The sequence below is a fragment of the Chelonoidis abingdonii genome, chromosome 1 (genome assembly GCF_003597395.2).
Source record: "Chelonoidis abingdonii isolate Lonesome George chromosome 1, CheloAbing_2.0, whole genome shotgun sequence".
NCBI classification, from domain to species: domain Eukaryota; kingdom Metazoa; phylum Chordata; order Testudines; family Testudinidae; genus Chelonoidis; species Chelonoidis abingdonii.
The window spans coordinates 28,220,529-28,243,102 of record NC_133769.1 but is presented as its reverse complement, the minus strand read 5'-3'; the positions used below and the strand labels follow the sequence as shown (position 1 = coordinate 28,243,102).

General features: G+C 38.3%; 1 protein-coding gene across 2 annotated transcripts in view; it reads right to left on the bottom strand.

The window, feature by feature from the left end:
• KMT2E (lysine methyltransferase 2E (inactive)) overlaps positions 1-22,574 on the bottom strand; it is a 124,672-nt gene that overhangs the window by 5,774 nt on the left and 96,324 nt on the right. For both annotated transcript variants that reach the window (XM_075064625.1, XM_075064629.1), the window contains 8 exons: positions 21,402-21,566; positions 20,053-20,361; positions 18,047-18,301; positions 17,664-17,808; positions 16,489-16,742; positions 15,501-15,557; positions 12,442-13,008; positions 6,379-6,677 (listed from right to left, as the gene is read on the bottom strand). In XM_075064625.1, coding sequence (XP_074920726.1) covers positions 6,379-6,677; positions 12,442-13,008; positions 15,501-15,557; positions 16,489-16,742; positions 17,664-17,808; positions 18,047-18,301; positions 20,053-20,361; positions 21,402-21,566 — 2,051 coding nt within the window. The remainder of the gene's footprint in view (positions 1-6,378; positions 6,678-12,441; positions 13,009-15,500; positions 15,558-16,488; positions 16,743-17,663; positions 17,809-18,046; positions 18,302-20,052; positions 20,362-21,401; positions 21,567-22,574) is intronic.

Genomic DNA, 22,574 nt, shown 5'->3' with positions numbered 1-22,574 from the left:
AAGGTCTCTAATAATGCTTAATGGGGAGAAAATTAAGCAACATCCAGTGTTCAGACTAGTACTTCTTTCTATCCTGTTTTCTTTTCCCCCTATCACTCTATTTCTGCAGCCCAGCATCTCCCAGAGTTGTGGATGTCTCAGCTGCTCTGCTATCTCTGCAGCTCTTGGAGGTGGATTAGTGTTATAGCACCACATGATCTGGTAAACACTTGCTCTGTCCCTGCTTGCTGCCAGACTCCAGCTCCACAGCAGCAGACAATAGTGCTTTCTTTTACTCCCACTCATTCTCCTATTTTAACTTTTCTGTCCAGTTTTCTTAGGCAGTGGAGGCAGTGTTCTCTCTCCTGTTCATTCTTTGTCCTGCTCCCTGGGTCGGTTAACCCTGCCTGAGCCTCCACTGTAGTCTCTCCTTGCCGGCTCAGCAGCCAAGAAAGCACTCGGTCAAATCCAAGTAGTGCTCTATATGTAAGGTAGGCTTCCCAGGCAGATGGTGAGTTGCACCCAGACTTCTGTCCCCAACTGCGTTAGGTCCCAGGGCTACAAGCTGGACAGGCAAGTGAGGTCCTTTACCCATCAAGGCAACTGCGATTCCAACAAGGGGAAAATGGACGAGGAACCCCAGAGTGCAGAGCAGGAAGAAGCTCCAAAAGGAAAAAGAGAACTCTGCCCACTCGACTCAGGGGATTGTACAGAACACTCCTTCCTGAGCCAACCAGGTGGAATCTGACCAAAAATTCCCCCCTCCAAGGGGGAATGGGACCCAATAGGAGAGGATTCTGAGACCGACCTCTCGAGAGGGCTCCAAGCCCTAAGGAAGGCAAGTTACAAAAGACCTCACCAAAGCTGCAGCAGAGCTTTTACACTTCCAGAAGACACTAAAAAGATTTTTAAAAAAGAGAAAAAAGCACAAAATTCACGAGATAAAGTCTTCTGCCTTATCCTCCTTCCCCACGGAGGAAGGTGAGCTGTCTGGATCTGAAACCTGAGCAGACTCCTGAGAATAAACCTCACCTTTCAAAATCCTCCTAAGGCTTCAATAGTCCTTCACTCCTCCTTCAAGGAAGTGAGGGAGAATTAATGGAACAAGTCTGATAAGGGCAAGCATGTTAACAAGAGCAACCTCGGGCTCTATAATGTTCAAGAACCAAAGGATGATGCACTATAGCATCCTTCCTAGTGGGGGAATTTGATCCTAAGGAACCCATGGATAGAAAGATGGGCTTTGAAGCCTCTTATATCACCATCTGAGCATCCCTGGCAGCTACTTGCTTTGCAAGAGCATCTCCTTCCTGGCCGGAAGATCTCAAAGCCCTTAAGGACAGAGATCACCCTGAGTTTGGCTCAAATTTAAAGAGTCTCTCCCTAGCAAAAGCATTTATAGCTGATACCTCAATGGATTCAATAAGGTTCGCAACTCAAGCCATGGCTTCCAGCTCATCAGCCAGGTGCCACCTATGGCTCCGACCAGGGTGGATAAAAATCAGTGATTTTTAAAAATTTAAATTATAAGTTTTTCTTTTTAAAAATAAACCAGTTTTAAATGAAATACGAATTTAAATACAAAATATGTTAAGTCCTAAACTACTTATAATCTCTTAAAACATTTAAATAAAAATATACTGACTCCATGAGGCTATCAAAAACTTTGACTTAACTTTTTTCTGTATAAATAATGAATCTGGGGTGAAAAGTCTGACTTTTGAGATCAAGTTTTATAAATATGGCATAAAATGTCATGTGCTGCATTAAGGGCTTGACCCTGGGGGGACCCAGAGGCTGTCCTACTAGGTAGGAGAGACTAGCAAAGTCATCACAGGCATTGGGATCCGACCTCTGAGTCCCAGAGACAACATCATATCTCTCATCAAAATCATCCACTGAGCTCACCTGAATGGTTTCATATTCCTATTTTTTACCGGAACTCAAATTGGCTTAGTTCTCAAATTATGAATATTTATGACTCCATACACCATGGAAACTTACTCTCCAGCTCATGGAATGACAATGAAGTTGATGTACCCCAACCATTTAAGGTTGTTTTGTTTAATAAAAAAAAATTTTTTTGCTCTTGTGTATGTTTAATTAAATTCTGGTTACAATCCAAATATAGCTTGACACAAATAAAGAGCAAAAAGTTAATTATCTAGTAAATAACCAGTATCATTCACCATTTTCTAACATACTAAAATGTACAATTAATCAGAATCTGAAAATATTAAGTTGTACCACATCCATTCTTCATCCACTCACCCAGTTCAATGACCACGTTAAAACAATCTGATCCAGAACAAAATATCTCATCTACATATGGAAGTGACAGAAAGCGTTCCCTCACAAGAAAGGTGTTCTTAGTTCTTACTCCATCTTTGTCATTGTACGGAAGTGCAAGGGGGGTGGAATCAGAGCTGTTCTCCATTTCAAAAGGCTCAAAACAAGTGGATAAGAAAACAAGTTTTGGATGGAGACCCTATCCCTGTCCTAGGGGGAATTCTTAACTTCAGTAGATCTAGCAGAAGCATATCTCCATACTCCGATCATAAAGTGTCACTGCGGTCTTCTCAGGTTTGCCTATGGCAGGATACAACATTAGTACCGAACACTCCCATTTGGTCTGTGCTCAGACTCCAGGGTTTTTACAAAACTGTTGGTGGTGAGAATAGTGAGAATCAGATTGAGGGAACTCCCCTTTTCCCTCCTGACCAGAGCTCCAGTGCAGTAAGCAGTGCACAGGGCCACATCTCGGACAATGAATCTTCTTAAGGCCCATGGCTTCATCATCCATGCTAAGAAAAGTTCTCTGGTTCCATCCAGGAATTAATTTTCTTGCTCTAGAGCTGCAGATACTATGTTCCCAACTTCTAGGACTCCTGGTGTCCTGGATAGGGATCATTCCATGGTCACAATCATGCATCAGAAGTCTTCTAGTCTTCATATTAAGAGGTGTAGGACCACTCCCCAGAACAAGAGAGATCATGTACATGTTCTGACACAGGTGATCAACTCCTTACAATGGTGGTCAGTACAAAGCTATGTCTTCAAAGGTATGCCCATCTGTCTTCCAGATCCTTTAGTCCTTGCAATTGAGACCACTCTGGAGGATTGGGGAGCTCATTTAGAGATCCAGACACCCCAGGAAACCTGGAGCAAGGAAGAAATGGCTCATAGCATAAACCTAAAACTGAGAGCAGTCAAGCTAGCTTTCCTAAGGTTCCTGCTCAACCTAAGGGTGAACCACATCCTGGTTCAATCAGGCAACACTACTACCATCATATGTTTAAAAAAACCACAAGGGAACTACACATGGAAGCAATGGAAATAATGAGATGGGTAGAACAGTTCCTCCTTTCCCTCAGAGCACTCCACATTAAAGGGGACCTGAACCAGAAGGTAGACTGGGTCAGCAGGTGCAGGGTCAACAACTTCGACTGGTGTCTGAACCAGATGTTCAGCCCCCCTTCAACCGAGCTGTTCATGGATCATACAAAACACAAAGACGCCAAAATACTTCACAGTGGAGGCAGACTGCAGAACCATGGGGACAGATGCCTTATCGCACAGCTGGCTCCAGGGCCTACTGTATGCATTTCTACCCTTTCCACTACTGGGGAGGGTGGTCCAGAAAAGAAAATGAGAACAGACAATGGTAATACTGATAACTCCTTTTTGGCCAAGGAGACCTGGGTTCTCAGACCTGATACAGCTGACGCTGGAGTCCCCATTCCAGCTTCCGCAGAGATTGGACATCATCTCACAAGGTCCTCTTCTTCACCTGGACCCAAAGCAGCTTCAGCTAACAGCCTGAGTAGTGAGAGGTCTGTCCTCCAGAGTCATTAAGACATTGCTTTATCTAGAAGAGTAGAAATGCTAAAAGTGTACTTCTCTATCTTGTCCACAGTCAACAAAAGCCAAGAGCACAGTGCAAAATCCCAGAATTCCAAGAATACTAACCATTCAGGATTTCCTCTAAGAAGGCATAGACCAAGACCTTCAGCCCAGTAACATTGTGCCTCAGGTGTCTGCTATTTGCAGGAGCCTAAAACTCCCTGGAAGATTGAGCAGTCCGGTTACCCAGACGTGTGGTCAGGCCACTCTTCCCAAAATGGGACCTTTCGCTAGTTCTCAGTGCCTTGACAAGCCATCCTTTTGAGCATCTGATGTTAGAGACGGCCTTTTATTTATCCATTGCAACTTGTTTCTTAGTAGCTGTCACATCCACCAGGAGAATGTCAGAGCTGCCAGCCTTATCTATACAGGAACCTTACAGCATATTACATAAGGACAGGGTGATGTTCAGGACACCAGAATCCCTTCTTCTCCTAAGTAAATTCCCCCTCCTGCGCTTCCCAAGAGGTTGAGCTTCTTCGTTCTGTCCAAAACCACAAGATCCAAATGAAAAAAGATGTGGCACACCTTAGATGTCAGAAGAGTGTTGAAAATCCCTCAAGCACACAGATTCCACACAAATCTTAGACTCCCTATTTGTGCCCTTCCACCCAAAATGCCAGGGACTCAGAGCTTCCAAGTCCTTCATCACAAGGTGGCTTAGACAATGTATTGTGGAAGCCTACAAATCATCATCGGTTCCTGTGTCAGAAGGCATAATGGCATGCTCCATGAGAGCCATAGCAACCTCATGATTGGAACAAGCGAGCATGTCCACTGGAAATATATGAAGCAGCCACATGGTCTATAGCTAGCACTATTGTCTTCTGCAGAGGCCTACTTTAGCAGGAAAGTGCTCCATACAGTGGCTTGGAAATCAGAGACTTTCAAGTGAACTCTCAAAAAGGATGATACTTCTTTCCTACCAAACTTTTTTTTTCATAACCCTCCCTACATCTTTTCATTGCTTGCTATTTCCCAGATGTCCTGAATTGTGGAAGATACTAGGCTGCAGAACAAAAAATGTCTTACCAATAATTTCCTTTCTGCTATCAGCATCTCCCATTATTTTACCCACCCTGGGATGGTTCAGGAGTCAAGAGTCAGATATTATGTGGAATTACCACCATATGACCATCTTCCTTGGTCTAATGTATATAGTTATTTCATCGTCTCTGGAATATTTATTAATGATGTTATGCTAGTTTTATAGCTTGGGAGTAACTCATCTGGCAGCAAGCAGGAGCAGAGACGGCAGGGCCAGACCGGATGGTGTCAAAATGTCAATCCTCCTCCGTGAGCTGTAGAGAGAGGAAAACACCCCAGAATTGTGGGACTAGCAGAAAGGAAATTATTGGTAAAAAGTTTTCCATTCCCCCTGTATCTTCAGTTTTTGCTGGTTGATTGCTTTATCTTTGCAGTTCTTCAGATGCCTCCCTTTATATCCTAATACACTGATTTATGCATGATCCCCCATTGCTAAGTTAATTTTTAAGTACTCCTTTAAAAACCTGCCTAAAGTTTTGTGAAGTCCAGCTGTGAGAAATCTGCTGCTCAATAGAGACATCCTGAGTACCTTCTGGGCAGAGGTGGATCTTCCTGCTCAGCTTCTCAGCCCATGGTCAGCTGAAGCTTTGGGGGAACTTGTCTACAGTAGGGAAATGTGATGAAAGTTCTCCATTGTTGCTAACACCAGATCACCATTACCTGTGCTAGCAACATTGGGAACCCTACTGTAGATGGGATGCTGCTCTGTCCAAAAAGTGTAGTTTAAAAATACTCTATTTTATGTGGAAAGTTACAATCTTGATCTTCCTCCTACCATCCTATCTAGGCTTTTATAAACACAGAAACAAGAAATATTGATTTGTTTCACCTCAGCTAAATATGACTATTTACTAACACACCTCCTCACCATACTGCATTTTAAAATATTTAAGTACTGAATAATCCATGTGCAAACTTTCAGTGACAGGACAAAATGTGTATACATTATTCCAATCACTTCCTTGAGGAATCTACTATCTGTGACTGTAAGGAAAATGGAATTAAAATATTTGTTAAGTCATTTGAAAGCACGGCTTCTGGCCAAAACTTATTTTGTATGAAGTAAATGTAGATTAGATATTCTGTTCCAACATGTATAATTTGTTTATTTATAAATTGTATCCCATTGCCTTAGCTCCTAAGTTATCCAACCATAGCACACTAACAAAATATCAAAATACATGTTTGACAAAATTAGATTCTATAAAATACCCCCATATCTAAAATTCTATAAAAATTCTATATAGATTCTATAAAATACCCCCATTTACTAAAATAAACTGTTGCTATCAGGAATTCATGGCACTTACAATTTTACATAATGGATATGTAGTATTTCCTAGACACACTATAAATGTAGAGTGAAAATGTAGCAGACTGCTTCTCCAATTGTCTATTTGGCTACACAAACATATTTTCTGAACTTGCAACCTGTGCTAAATGGCTTACCATTGAACTTCTGGTTCATTCTTCTCACTGGAAGAAGCTTCTTTAGTTGGACAGTTGTTGCCAGTTTCTTCTGGAGTTGTATTATAAACAGTAGCTGGCAATGGTAAAGGTAGGTTAGCAGTGCTATCAATTTGCTCCCCATTTTCACCACTGTTATACCCATCATTAGCACCATTGTTACTGCTTATACTTCCTCCACCAGGAACGTGAGGAGATACGGTAACCAGAGAAAAGCTCTCGGTCTTGGAACCACTTTTTCTAGCTTCTCGTTGTCTCTTTCGGTATTCTAATAAAGACACCTATGGAAAAAACATAAGAGGAAAAGTTTACTCATTTTTCTTTACAACAGTTAACTTCCGATTGCTGATAAAATTAAAATAAAATCTACAGAGCAGTTCTCTTTAAATAACTTCAAATGGATATACCACTTGCATTGTCTCTAAAATATAAGAGGAGGTAAGTTAGTAGGGCTAATGATACTCTTTTCTGGAGATTTACAGAATTATTTACTTTGGTTTCTAGTGAGTAGAACAGGAGTACTGGAAGAGGAAGCATGTATTTCTTACCCTAGGAAAAGGGGGAGAATGGATCCAGGGCAGTGAGTGTGGGAAGGTCCCGCTATGCAGAAGCTATACTGTTGTGGACTGCACTGTAAATACTGGGACTTCAAGCTACCATGTGATAGTGGTGGCCATTTTAAACTATTTTATTTTTATGGTTTTACCCCCAATGCGTTTGCTTTTAAAACAAAACAGCAGGCTGATGGTTTGTTCTGATATACAGATATATCTTTGATTTGTAACACCCGTATTTGATTGCCATTATTTAGAAGAAAAAGTTATGGAAATCTGAATTATTTCCAATTCATTCATTTTATTTTCAATTAACCCTTTTTATTATATAATAAAGGTAAAGATTTAGCATACATTACACAAAATTTTGTCAAAATTGGTTTTATTTCATTACTGAAGAACATGATGTACATTAAAGAAAATTTTAAAGTTTTTATATGTAATTGCAACTTTCGAAAGTCTCCTTAAAATATAATAGCAACCAATAAATTTTTAAACAGACAATGCTTTTTATGCTTCCTCCTCTCCAGGAGGAAAATCTATGCAAAGCTGCTCTAAGTATGCACCTTTGGGTTTAAAACAAAAAGCTGAAATACTGATATTAAGGCCTGGACAGTATTTTTTTCCATTAAGAAATCAGCCTTTTGTGCAAGTTAGGTTTAACCCCTTTATGCTTTATGTCTATTAAGGTAACCTGCGCTGAGCATTATCTTCATAAAACCCAAACACAGGGACTAAAAGTGCCACAAAAGAAAATGCATGAGATACTGGGGCAAATTCTCAGCTGGTATAAATTGGTATAGTGCCACTAAAGAAAATAAAAATACTGAAGCTACACAGATTTACAACTGTTGAGATTCTGACCAACTACACACACACACACACACACACACACACACACACACACAGATGGCCAAGATTTAAAAAAAATCCAGAAGCTTAAAATTAGTATCCCGAATCCATATTTGGGCACAACTGATTTTCAAAAAAGCTGAGTACCAACAGCTCCCACTTCAGTCATTGTGAGAGAGGAGGAAGTAGTTGAACTATGGACATTTCCATTTAGTTTGACAGAATTAGGGCTTGTCTACATAGAGCGCTGCAGTGGTGCAGCTGCACTGCATCTGGTGAAGACGCTCTATGCCAACGGGAGACCACTCTCCCATCAGCATAATAAAACCACCTCCGCAAGCAGCAGCAACTATGTTGGCAGCAGAAGCTCTCCCACTGACATAGCGCTGTCCATACCGGCGCTTATATTGGTGTAACTTATGTTGCTCGGTGGGGTGGTTTATTCACACCCCTTCAGTGTATGGTTTATTCACATACACTATGTCTACCCTATAGTGTAAGTGTTGCCTTATCCTTCTTCATGTGTTTACTGTTTTGTAAATTCAGAGAAATGGTGGGAAATTAGAAAAGACTGTGTCCAGTGATATGATTCATCCAAGGAAATTAAGGTCACTTTATTTTGAAAAAGATGGATAGTCTCAGCATTTAGTTGACTTGCAAATGGTTCCAATGGTGAAGGCCTCGTATTTTTTCCATTAGGATATGAAGACTGAGGATGCATTCTACCTGGGGAGGGAGTGAAACAGGGCAAGACTTTCTCCCCAATCCCCAAACTCATAAAATAACTAAACGGAATCCAGATACTCATTTTGTTTAAAGCAGTCCTTTAAACAGATATGGTTCAGTTTTTGAAGAATCTAATTATGCAGCAGAGAAGCTTGAGGCCATCAACGTCCTCTGCATGATAACAAGAGGAATGGTCTCTATCCATAACTGGGCTTAATATTTTCTCCCCATATGTCACAATTCCACCACAGCCAGAGGATTCCTGTAGGTAGTGCACCAGTGATCTTCCCCAAAGTTCATCTGCTTTCCAAAGTAATTTTCATACTTCATTTAACAAATATTTGATTCTTCAGACGAGATCCCAGTTCCTTGATGTAAGAGCAGTACAACTTGTGCCAGAACAAGAACAGTTCTTGAGGGTATACTCAATATTCTTCATCAGGAAGAAAAAGTCAGAAATGTATTATGTTCTAGAGCTGATGGAATTGCAACATGTATAAGAAAACTGCTTTTCTGGACAGAGACCCTATGCTTACCACTCATTATAATGTTGCAGCATCTCTATTACCATAGTATATGAGTGTCTCAATCTTTAACATGCTTCTCCTCACAGCACTTCTGTGTGATAGGGAAATCATATTCCCAGTTTACAGACTGGGAACTGAGCACAGACTAAGTGACTTGCTCGCAGTCATACAGGAAGTCTGTGGTGGAGCATGGAATTGAAGTGTGCCTTGTGAATCCCACTCTAGCACCCAAACTACTGAACCTTCCATATGTCTAACAGAAGTGTAATTTAATACATCGGTCCAGAATATGGTAGCTGTTTCTTCAGGTTCTACTATGGTCATGAACACTATCAATACATGGCCTCTTGGTCTTCTATCTGCATCCAGAGCTTTCACAAACATTCTATTAATGATAGTAGCCAGTCTTAAGGGTCCCCGAGCATACATGTACTCTTGCCTAGGTAATATATAAATCCAGACTTTGTTCATCAAAGCAGTTCTCTACTCTGAAGATGCTCGTGAATTTAGAGATCTGAGAGCTTGTCTACGCATGACCCTTACTATGGAATAAGGTATGGTCTGAATTTAAAGCGGAATAGTTGTTCTGAAATAACTTATTTTGGAATGAGTATCCACATATGGATTTCTCCAGAATAACTCTCGTTGACCTGCCCTGATCTGAGATGTACATATAACAACTTGGGAGGAGAGAGAGATACCACTAAGGGAAGACTTACCAAGATCTCCTCCTATATATACACATCATTATTAGGATCTGTTTCCATTATTTGGAACTGAGTGTTTTGTTTAGGGGTAGTCTCATCTACACACGAAGAAGATTCAGAGATTTTATTCACAGAATGGGATATGCTTGTATTCCTTGGGCAGTAGAGTGCAGATTCTGTAATCCCATCAGTTATGATGTCAGAGAAGAAGTCTGATTGGTCATCCTCTCTAGAGAAGAGTCCTCAAAATTCATGCAAGTCTTCTAGTCAGAGTTCTCTTTCAACTGGTGTTGAAGTTGAAATTAAGCATACATTTTTCTAGAGTTGAGGGCAATCTAGCTCTCTTGACCTTTCAAAAGGAAGCCTTGAACTCTCATGTTGTGATACAGTTGACTAACATGACAGCAGTATCGTATACCAATTAATAGATGAGAAGCTCCATCATCCACGTAAAAGTCATTTCCTGGATTGGCCAGAATCTCTCCTAACCTCTACTGTTAACGTCAGCAATCAATAAGCCAGGCAGGTATTAGAAAACCTGTACATTTGGAATAGTCATTTGCAGTTCAAGGGTATAGCTAAATATTGCATTTGGCAATGTGTTGAAAGCCAAAGGTTTTGCAACAAAATGCATTGTATCCGCAGAAACCATGACCATGGAAGATACCAGATAAACATCTAAGCATTTTCTTGTTCTAGACTAGTGCAATCTGTGGTCTGGAGGTCACTGTACCATATCATGAAATACACATGGATAAAACCACTGTAAACTGGCTGCTTTAAGACTTGACATCTTGCCTTAGTTTTTTTAAATTTTCCTTTGGAAAGAAGTTCCCCTACAGACGGGATAAACCATGTATTTCGTTGATGCCGCCTCAGAATGTACTATCTTTGGGTTCCTGCATTTGATATAATTTTGGAGTCTGCGCAATGAGCCTCTTGCCCATGTCTAGAAACTCTTAGGCTGCCACAATAATATTGAACAAGTACACACCTTTAACTACTTTGATCTTAGAAGTAAAGTACTTAACTTTACCCCTATTAGTGTGCTTCTACAAAATGGTCTTAGATGCCTTGATTCCAGTTTGGTAATGACTTTTCTCCTCATGACAGGAAAAGATTTTCCTGAAATTCTCTCTCAGGACGCTCTTCCTCAGTTTTTATGAATTTCTCTCTTTTCTTGATACAGAAGGAGAAATAAAGAAATCTGATGTTTTTTTTATTTCTTTTTGTGCTCTTTGGACTTTTTAGCCCTCCTTTGATTTCTTAGCTTTGGTGCGAGAGAAACAGGGGTTGCAATTTTGTCTGCCTTTTTTGGAAATTTCTCTTCTATGAAACTACATTTTCTTTTTCATTAGAAGATGAGTAAGTGGTATGGTAGACATCAACCTTACACTACAGTACTTTTGAGAACATTTCTCATCAGTGAAAGGAGGGGGTAGGAAATCAGCATACTTTTTTAAAGTTGTAAACACTGATTTTAGGACTGTGGATGGAGTAGAGAAATCCCTTTGTTGCATAGCTGACTATGCCTGGATTTAAAGACAATGAGGCTCACTTAAGCATCAGATGAGGATGAATGGCAAAGTAGTTGCAAGAGTTTATAGCTATTTGGCTTCAACTGAGATCAGGTTCCTTCCCTTCATCTTCAAGGTGCCTTGGAAAGAAAAAGGGCTGTAGTGACATGACTGGGAACAACCATGCCTATCAATGCCAGAGTAACACAGCTCGCCTTCAGTATCTAGCTGCAGATATATCTCGCAATCTGAGCACAACCTGGACTCGAATTTCCTTTTCCTGAGCTGATCTGCCACGTTGGAAGGGGTAAAAGAAGAGGAACAGAGAAAAGCGGGGTTTGAAAAAAGGAAGAGGAAATCTAGAACAGCTACTGACTATGGGGGCAGAACTTCTGGCAGGTTGCCAGGTGAGAGAGACCATCATCCCCAGTGTTCCTGTTCCCCATTCTGTAAGGAGAGAGAAGGAGTATAACTCAACACAGTAACATCTACCGAAGACATTATGCAGGAGAACTTTTAGTGCTGGTAATGGCTGACAGTTATAAATGGCCCTATAGCCACACATATCCTAAATGTACTTTAACTATTTCATTTAAATATTCTTTAAAATTTAAAAAGGAGTAGTTTTGGTTAATGTCAATTTAAAATTTAGCTCTAAAGCTGAATTTTCTAAATGTACATTTTTTACAAAATCTAAAACCAACAGAACGGTTTCCATGAAGTTTTCCCTGAAGTAATTGCAGCACTAAAAGCCTTAAAGTAAAACTGATCGGTGTCAATTGATTTTCATTGTCCAAGCTCAGAACCAACAAATTAGTTACTGAAATGTAAACTGGACTTTTAAAAGTCTGTTTTAATAAACTAATATTGTCTGTTTGTTTGCTACATACGATTTTTAAGCTGACAGAATCCCTTCAACTACAGTATTGTGATATTTTGGGATATAAGTAGGTATATTGATTTTCAGGTATGAAAATCAGAGGTTCCTTTTTAAAAAGGTAATCTGTTAATCATATAATGAAAATAATATCTGCATTGTAATACCTGTAAAAACTGATTGATAATAAATTTGTTTTTATTAATGTGGTTATTTATTCTCATAACAGTTATGCATGTACTGGACTATATAAAATAAACCATGAATGATGCTTAAAGTTGTAACCTTTTTCTTTTGTGGAGGATTCTGGGGTGTGCAATTTCCATCCATCAAGATGTCGTTATTGACAGTCCTTCCAAAGCCAGATGCAATTCCATCTTCTGAAGTACAAAAAACAGATGCTTCCATAAACATGCCTCTTGCATCATCTTGAATCAGGCACTTTGACTCACTTATTCTGAATCCACCTCCTACTTCCAACTGATGTGAAGGTGTCAAGTCCCTCAAATTAGAATTCATTGAAAAATTTATACCTGTCCTGTCTGGGCTTTTTACCCATGTAGAATAAATTGTACCCCGACCACACTGAGCAGTTTCTAGTTGGCTGTTAGACTCAGTCCTATCATGTGAGGGGGCTTCCAAGTTTTTATGCAGTGTACTTTGCTCAATTACTTCGAGTCCCAGCTGAAGGTCTGATACAGATTCCTTTTCTCCAGTGCACTGCCTGGTGACATCAGTCCTATTCCTTGGACTAGAATATCCAATAGTCTTTATTTCTTGCAGGCCCATTTCTGTCAGACTGGAATTTCTGAAAGAATTTAGTGCTAGAATTGTGGATGATCTGTCAAATCCCTGCATGAAAAAATAAAAATAAAAAAAGAGTATATAGTAGATATTGACTATTTTTTCCGCAAGGTAACTTTTCTTCTTATACTATTACATGTAATATAATAGAAGCTTCACTAGCGACTGCATCCTTAAAACAGAATTAAATCCCTTTTAGTTATGGAAACAAATGTTTTTAATGAGAATTAGACTATTCTCAGAGGGTACATTTAAGAGCCACATTCAAAATTACCCATCCCCTCCCCCCCCCCCTTTTTTTTTTTTAAATGCCTTCATTACCACCATCTTAACGCATGAACATTTCGGAAAAGAAAGAAACAATCTCATGGACAAGCTAGGTTTTTTGTTTTTAAAATCATCATGTTTCTACTTTTGCTACATATGTTGATAGATATAACATTTTAATCAAATAAAGATTTCTGAATTTGTTTGCAATGTTAAAATACTGGTGTTAAATTTTAGATGTCAGCTCTTATGATAGAAAGAAATCTTAACAGAAGCAGGGTTCCTGATCCTAAAGAGCTTAAGTCACATATGGCAGGCTCCTTTCTAAATAGTGCTTCACCTAACAAGTGCAAGAGGGTTCCCTACTACCAGGCCCGTCAACAGGGAGGTGGGGGTCAACTGCACCGGGGCCCAGTGATTTAAAAGGGCCCAAGTAGATGGGATAGATGATTTTTATTAAAAACATATGTAAGATTTAAAAAATATATATATTTTTTCTGCTGCTGCTACTCTGTACAGAGTGCCATCCCTCATTGCGATAGTAACAGTTTGCCAGAGCGCTGCTGCACCCTGCTCATCTGGACAGGGAGACTCTGAAAAGGAACAAGGTCCCTCTGTGCTACCAGATTTCCTCCCTCAGGGCTGCAGCTCGTTGCCAAACACAAGCCAGCCAGTTCAGCCACCCAGTCAAGCCATCCTAAGTTTCCTCCTTCGCTGCTGCTAGCACTGGCTCATGAACTGCTATCATGACAGCAGGATGAGGGACAACTTCTACTGCTCATCCATGGAACAAGATGCAAGTTTTCCCTCACCCTTCACCCTGGTTGCCTCCTCGGAGAGCTCCCAGTAGATTTGTCACACCATGCCTGCTATCTCCTCATTGCTCTGGGAGATGATGTCCCAAGTATTGTATTGTATATTTTAACTTTGTTGGTCATATTCAGTTTGTATATCAGTTTTTTCCTTGTCTTTTTACACATGAATCACAATTAGGTGTTTAATTAGCCTACTTGATATTTTAGGTGTTTTCTTTCTTTGTGCTTCTTTAAATGTTTTATATATTAATTAATTTTATTCCATAATGTATTTGTTTAATTTAAATATATAATTCAAAATAACAAATTCTACATCTTATATTTAGGCTCACGATTTGTTTAATACTGATACTGTAACTGGAAAAAAAAAAGTTCAAGCAATGCCACAACTTATGCATAGGGGGTTCTAATGTGTTATCAATAGGATAAAAAGTAGTGTCATAAACCCCAGCCATCCCTTTCTAGAGAGGCCACTGACTGTTCTGCCCTGGGGCCTGGAATTGCTATCGGCGGGCCTGCCTACTACCAGTGACATTCTAAATTTTTTCAGGAGAGAAATACCTTTCTAGGCATCACAGACGGCTAGTAAATGGAACCTTAAGTCAGACACATAATACTACCTTATGCGAAAACTATACAAGCCGTGTCTAAAAATAATCAGTTAAAATATGAAGTACTCATTTAAATGAGCTTTACAGTTCATATATTCAACTGACATGAAAATTCGACAACCATGTTAATTCTAACCTACATGATGTACTTAACAACAACATGCATCAGTGAATAATTTTTTCCACACGTTCAGAGGTACGTTAAGTCATTCTTAAGACTCCGATTAGAATATACAAGGTGAATTTCTCAAGAACTACTTTTAGCTGAATGTGTAAGATATAACAGTATTAGAAGTATGTATAAATAACCTTTACTGATCATTTCTAGACATTTCAGTGCTTAGGGGTTTGGAATTTTTTTAATATTAACACTGTAGCTAATTATTTCACCAATTTCAACTCTTAAATTTTGTTGCTGGTAAGCTACAGAATAATGCACTGTTTATGATTATCTTCTTCTGGAAGAAATTTCATTTATGTGTTCTCAAATGTATGGATCATGTTGCCCTCTAGTGCCTCTAGTCTACAGAGAATCTAAGCTCTAAGTGGGACAAAGAAAGGAGGAACAAACGGAAGGTAAGTGGGAGAACGTGGAAGGATGGGAAAAGGATGAAGAAGGGGGAGCAGATAACAAGGAAGGAGAAGGGATACATAAAGAGAAAAATGGGGTATGTGTAGTGCAGAAGTGGACAAACTGAGCTCAAAGAAAAATTATTTGCCACATTTTCACCAATTGACCAATTTTTGGTTTGTTTACTATTAGTCTTGCAAAACGAGATTTTTCTGCTAATGAATATGTACAGATGAATCAGTAGACTTTTCTACAGTTTCTCACAAAAATTCTTACCTCTTGACTGTAAGCTCGCCTCTTAATTTCTGGGGAACTGTCAGGTGAGGAAATATTCTGCACAAATAAAAAAATTAATAAGATTCAAGTTCAATCTTAACATAGGGTGACAAGGAAATATGAGAAATAAGAATGAAACAACTTAAGTTTCCATTCTTCAAATTAGTGTAAGAAGTGGTTCTGTTTCAATTTAATGGCATAAAAGCAACTGTTCAGTAACTCTTGTTGACAGTAACCACAACATACGAAAGTAACAGGCTATTAATTATATATTACAATGAAACACAAAGAAAAGCACATCTCTGCTTCAATACTGTTGACCCTTCATTCTTTTCAGATTTTGAAAGTAAACTAATAATATCTAGATCTTGTTGGTAATAGTACAATTTTTAGGCCCTGATTTTCCAATAAGATGTGTGCAAGTGGATGTGCCCAGAGAAGACTCACTGAAGTCAATGGGGCTCAATACAAGCATAAGAATTCACCCAGATGGTTCTGATTGCTGAACCAGGACCTTTAATAGTAACTTACCATGTAGTCTTAATGAGCAGTTTGGGGTTTATCTACATGGCACTGGTAAATCATGCCAGAGGGGTGTGATTTATAAAAGGTCTTATAAAGGTAATGTGTTGCACTCTAACTCCCCTTGTAGACTCTGCTGGCACACTCTAAAAACCCAAACTAGGTACCTTTTAGAGCATGCCAGCAGGAACCACATGGGGCAGTCAGAGCACAACATGTTAGAGAGCTTTACAAAATCACACCCCCTCCAGTGCACTTTGCTGTTCCATGTAAACAAGACCTTATGTTCCATGAATAGAAACCAAGTCTGATAATCTTGGTGCTTAAAGCAACTGGCTAATGAGTTTTAAGTGCAAAACAAGACAGTAATTTATATATATATATTAAATAAAATCAGAAAAATGTCTTATTTATAAAGATAGGGGTGGGGGGAGAGTACATATTCATGTTCATCTGAAAATCTCACCTCAAAGTGCATGGCATTTCCATGTATACATGGCGTCACAGGGGTAACTGGTGAATATATGGGTTTATAACCATTCCTACAAGTTTCATCTTCTGCTTTTATCCTAGGAGGAGTAGCAAACAATGATGGGTCTGTGGCAGTGGTATCCGCATGTGTTGGCGTGGCATATGGAGAAGGAGTAGGTGTGGAGGTTTCTGAATAAGCAGAATCCAACAACTGATAGAATCTTCGTTTTTTTAGTGGTGTTGTTAGATCTATATTTTAAATAGAAAAAAAAAAGACTAGGAAACAATATTTTGCTGATCTTATAGTCATTCTTCCTCATTTTGTAAAGACTTGGGCATGCAATAAAGTTATAAATATAACACATTAAATCAGTCAGGCAGTCAAATTAAAGAAATACCTCTCACAAAAAGTCTTAAATATGAAAAATCAACTACAATCCTAACAAATTACTGAAGGCAGCATAGACTTTAAGAACTAAAATTGTCAATGTTAACTAAAATGATGGAAAAAATATTATAAAATTACCAAAGATACAAAAACACATCAGTTATTACATCTTGAAAATTCTTCAGCTCAAAAATGAAAACTATCAACATGTTTATAACTTTGGATAGGAAACATTTCACAGACTTCATATGCCAAGGTTGCTTAGTTTCACCACATTCTCATTTTATATTAAATAAATAATTTTAAGATTAGGTAATTTTTCTGTTAATTTTTTGTTCAAGCAACTCCCATTTAAATTAAATAGGAATTTTGGATAATACAAGGACTGCAGGAATGGGTCTATAACCTGAAGAATAAGCGAGCAGAACAACATGAAAAATACTTCCTCTAAACCATATTTTCTCTCAGTGAAACCCTTAAAATTCCAAAGATTAGAAGATATTCATATATATGTGTCAATTTACACTAGTTGAAATAACAAACTATAGTATAGCACAATTATTTTCATCCCATATTTCAAGTGTTCTAATATGACAAGAACAAAGAAAAGAGTGCATATTACTCCATATTAAGTAGGATTTTCCTACACTGTCCACTAGAATATTTGTTGTTTATATGGGGCATTTGTACTTTGAAAACCATTTCCTCAGTAATTTAAAAAATATTAAGCCACTTCAAAAGATTAAGGAAATCTTATAATATTTAGGTGTTAAAAACTTCACCTGGTAAGGAACAACTGTCGTTCAATAATAATGGACTTTTATTTTCACCATTGATCACAGGACTTCTAGATCTTTCTTGAGATGGAGAATTAAATCTGTCTAGCACTGCTGAGTTTTCTTCTTCCAAAGCTTGCTTCAACCAACGCTGTCATAAAAAGAAAACTTTCAAAAATTAGATGTAATTTCATTTCTAATTGAAACTAGTTCTGAACATGTTACAGACAGTAGAGCAGTTCCAAACACTTCAAGTTCCAACACAGGATTCATGCTTACAAACAAGAATTGAAATTAAATAAGAGGGAGTTGGGGAAAAAAAGAAAATCCATAGAAACAAGCAATTTGCCTTCTGTTTTAAAGCCTGGTTAAGTCAAAGGATTCACTACCTTCTTGCAAGAGCCAGTAATGTTTTCCATGGGTTCTTTTCTCCTCCTTTTTTCTGAAAGGAATGGTGAAGTAAAACGAATATAGTGCTTAGGAGTAGAATATACATGTGGACTGTAAGTGAGACCTGGTAAAGAATTCAGTTGCGTAGCCAGAACTTCAGGATCTGTAGTTATACGCAGAGGCCTTTCAGAAATGCTGTCTATAGGCTTTCCTGTCTTCTCATTCTTCTCACTTAACCATTCACTGACCAAGTGCTAGAGAAAAAGGGGAAAATGTCCATGCTTATAAAGTTGTACAGAAGAAATTGCTAAATGCTACTTACAAAATGGTTTAGTATCTCAACCCTTCTGCATTTGATAAATCATATGTGCTTTTTGGCTCATACAACATATGGATATCTAGTTTTCTGGACTATAAACTTACAAATCTTTAACATCTAACATACAGATCAGCTTGCAATTTCTCATTGATAATTTTCTTCACACTTCCTAAAATTCTAGCTAGCTTGTATGTTTCTTACCATCCTTGAGATGGTTCTTTTTTATAAGCTACATTATCAGTTTACGTTGGAGTTTATTTTTCATAGTGAGTATGAACTAAATGAGTTTTCATTTACATAAGGCTTTTTACTTGTTAATGTGTTGGGTGCGGTTTGCTTTTTCAGCAGATTCTGTTAATAGTATATAAAGCTTCATTAATTTGTCCAGCAAACAGTCTGGAATGAGACTAAATCACATCGTTATTTTAGGCTAATCATAAGCTGTCTTTCTACTGATGGCAAGACAACTCCCATCTTTTCATGTGCTGTGTATTTACCTTATTTTCCACACCATGCTCTGATGAAGTGCATTTTAGCTTATGCCCAAATAAACTTGTTAGTCTCTAAGGTGCCACAAGGACTCGTTGTTTTTGCTGATACAGACTAACACAGCTACCACTCTGAATCCTTGCTACTGATGGTAACTTCAAACGTTCAATTTACAGTTCATCAATATTTGGAAATTCGTTCTTTATTTACTCTATTATCCTCCCATCTCATCTAACAACACTGAGTTTGTATTCAATTACATCATCAGCACAATTATATACATGTGCAAATTCATGAGGCCACCTAAAAGGCCAAAGATTATCATAATAAAATGCATAGTTTTGATAACTGGTGAAATAATTCAATACAAAAAGATCTAGATGTTAAATACTGCTAAACTAACAGTGAAATTATTTACATGATTTTGAACTAGGACCATAGTGCTGGTTCCTTCATTAATATTATGCCAGATACTTCTGTGTGCGGGGCCAAAAGTTCTTCGGCACTTGTCTCTAATGTATGACTCTCCTAAGCACCTGAGGCAGCTGCTATGGGGAAACAAACCTGGGAGACCAGGACATACCCCGCTTGCAGCAAAGTCCCTGCTGGAATCTTAACTGCTAACTATTAACTACATTTAACTACTTAACACTAACTACTATGAACAAAACTATTTACATGGCCCTACGGCTTAAAGACAATAGACAAAAACTGCTAGCCCTTGCAATGCAAGGGAAGGTGCTCCCACTAACCACTACAGGCAGTAAGAAGGAATTAAGTGGGCATAGTGTCAGCGGCACCTGATTTACAGACACATGAGCGCAAAACTTGAGAGGGTGCCACTGCCAACCCTACGGATATTGCTAAGGCAAAAATCTCCGATGACTGTGCATGTGGGCACATACACCCCTAGAATGGAATTGACATGAGCAAGCATTCGAAGAAAAAAGTATTTTATCAGCTGTAACCAAATTGTTGTAGAATTCCATTAATTATTTTAGCCTGTTAGATTACCAACAGTGACATAAATCTATAATGATGTTCATATCAGTGAAGTCATGGAATTGCATAACATACATCAAATTAAGCACAAATTTTGGTGTAGTATGTATCTTTATAGAAAGTTTTTTAAATTTTTTTTTGTTTTTCCTTAACATTCCTCTTTTTATAGATGTTCCTTTTTATAGACAGACATACCTTCTTTGTTTTAGGATACTTAGCAGGGCATTTATTAAGTGCTGGAACTTCTGTTTCAGTAACTATTTCTGCAATAGTAGTTTCTGTTTCAGGCTCAGCTGCAAGTGCAGTGTTCTCAGGTTCATTCTGTTGTGAAGCAACTTCCACATCTGGAGAAGATGGCTGGATATCTGAACACGTGCTGACAGTTCTGTGTCGTCTACGCTGCTGTCCAATATGTGTTCTGCTCCGAGAGAAGCTTTTTCTTTGTTTAGCTCTATTAACTTTGGCAGGGGTTGGCCTGGTGGCAGTTTCCTCTTTTGCTGACTCCTGGTGCAAGATATAGCAGCTAAAGTAGTTACATACATAACTAAAAATGAAACAAGACTGATTTCCCTCATTCTTAGAGGTTTAAAAGACTAACACAGTTTCTGGGTTTAAAATGGAAATATTTAATGCCAATTCCCTTTCAAGACACAAACATGTGGATGGGGTTTCCTGTATGTTTATATGAAATATCAGGCACTAGCTACTGTCAAACAGGAATCTGGAGTGGAAAAACAACTGATCTAATTGACTTGGTAATTCCTCTGCTGAACTATGATAGTTTCTAACTACATTGGTCTATAGTGAATCTACTTATCTCATAAATCTCTTTCAGGGCAAGGACCTTGTTCCCTTGTTTGAAATGCCCCAGCACACCATTGGTGCTACATAAATAATGCTCTTAAATATGTTAACTGTGAATATTTTGGACTTTTCCTTGTCTCCGTTATCATATCTGCATACTAAAGAAAGACAAAATATTTAATACAGAGAATGCAGTACTATATAGCAAGGAAAGTATTTCCCACTGGTGATTAATGCTTTCAACCATGGCTGTTACAAACAGCACAGTTATAATTTACTGAATTTTTATTTTACATATACCTGACAAAGTTATTACTTTAAATGTAAGCAATTACAATGGCACACATAATATTTAATATATTACAGTGCTTTCTCTTTGAAGATCACCATGTGTATCAGATATAACAAACTAAGCCATACAAAACGCTTGCAGTTAGGATTAGAGTGCATCTGACTCTGTCTTGAACTCTAAATACTAGCCAATGCAGTCTCCATGTAACTCGTGTATACATAAAACTCTTAATTTAGCTGCTGTTCTTCAACTATGGTTATACTAATTTATCTATTCTTGAAAGATTAAAAAAAATATACCATGTCATGTCAAAATTTGAAGTCAAATCCAAAAAACAAAATATGCAATTAAGATTTCAAAAGTTTTAGACTAAAAATGTATTTTGAATTCCAAACTTAATTTTTAAGAAGGTAATATTTAATACTTGTTTTAAGTTACAGATAGCTACCTGAATAAACTCTGTGTCACTGATAATCTGTGATTCCTTGCATTCTGATTTAACCTCTGTTTTAGCTGTGCTGATCCTTTCCAAAGCCTGTTCTCTTCTTTTTTCTCTTTTCTCTAGTCTGGCAAAAGCTTGCAGAATAGCTTCCATTTTCCGTTCTTCTCTTGTCTGAAGGATATAGTAAGGATTTATCATATATCAGACATCAGTTTCATATACAAAATGCACACATTTTGATTTTTAAAAGATGCTTTAAAAACAACATACAATGATATACATACTGTGTTCATGTGCGGGTCATATTCAGCCAAAGCTCAGAGACAATGACTGTTAGTACACCTCTACCTCAATATAACGCTATCCTCGGGAGCCAAAAAATCTTACCGCGTTTAGGTGAAACCACGTTATATTGAACTTTCTTTGATCCATCTGAGTGCGCAGCTCTGCCCTCCTGGAGCACTGCTTTACTGCATTATATCCAAATTCGTGTTATATTGGGTCACGTTATATCGAGGTAGGGGTATATCATGAGAATTCTTACCAGCTCCATCACACACATAAAGTAGGGTTTCCTGTTTTGGACTAGAACCAATAGCATTTAAAAATAAGCATTTACCAGTAATCAGTTACACTAGAAATGTAAAAATAGCATGTTGCTCCAGGTTTTAAGCCCTCTGGCTATTATTTGTATGTTGCTCCAAGTCAATTTCACAATAGGAATACTGCAAATTTGATGGCCAGAGGAAAATGAACATTACTTATCAGGAACAATACAAACAAACACAGAGTTTTTCAACATTACATATGCCAAAGCAGTATTTTAATTTTTTTAATTTAAAACAATATATATGTCAAAATAGGTTCCCTTAGGTTAATATAAGACGGTTACTCACCTTTGTAACTGTTGTTCTTCGAGATGTGTTGCTCATATCCATTCCAGTTAGGTGTGCGGGCGCTGCGTGCACGTTCGTTGGAGAAACTTTTACCCTAGCAACACTCAGTGGGCCGGCAGGTCGCCCCCTGGAGTGGCGCCACTGTGGTGCCTGATATATACCCCTGCCGACCCAACCGCTCCTCAGTTCCTTCTTGCCGGCTACTCCGACAGTGGGGAAGGAGGGCGGGTGTGGAATGGATATGAGCAACACATCTCGAAGAACAACAGTTACAAAGGTGAGT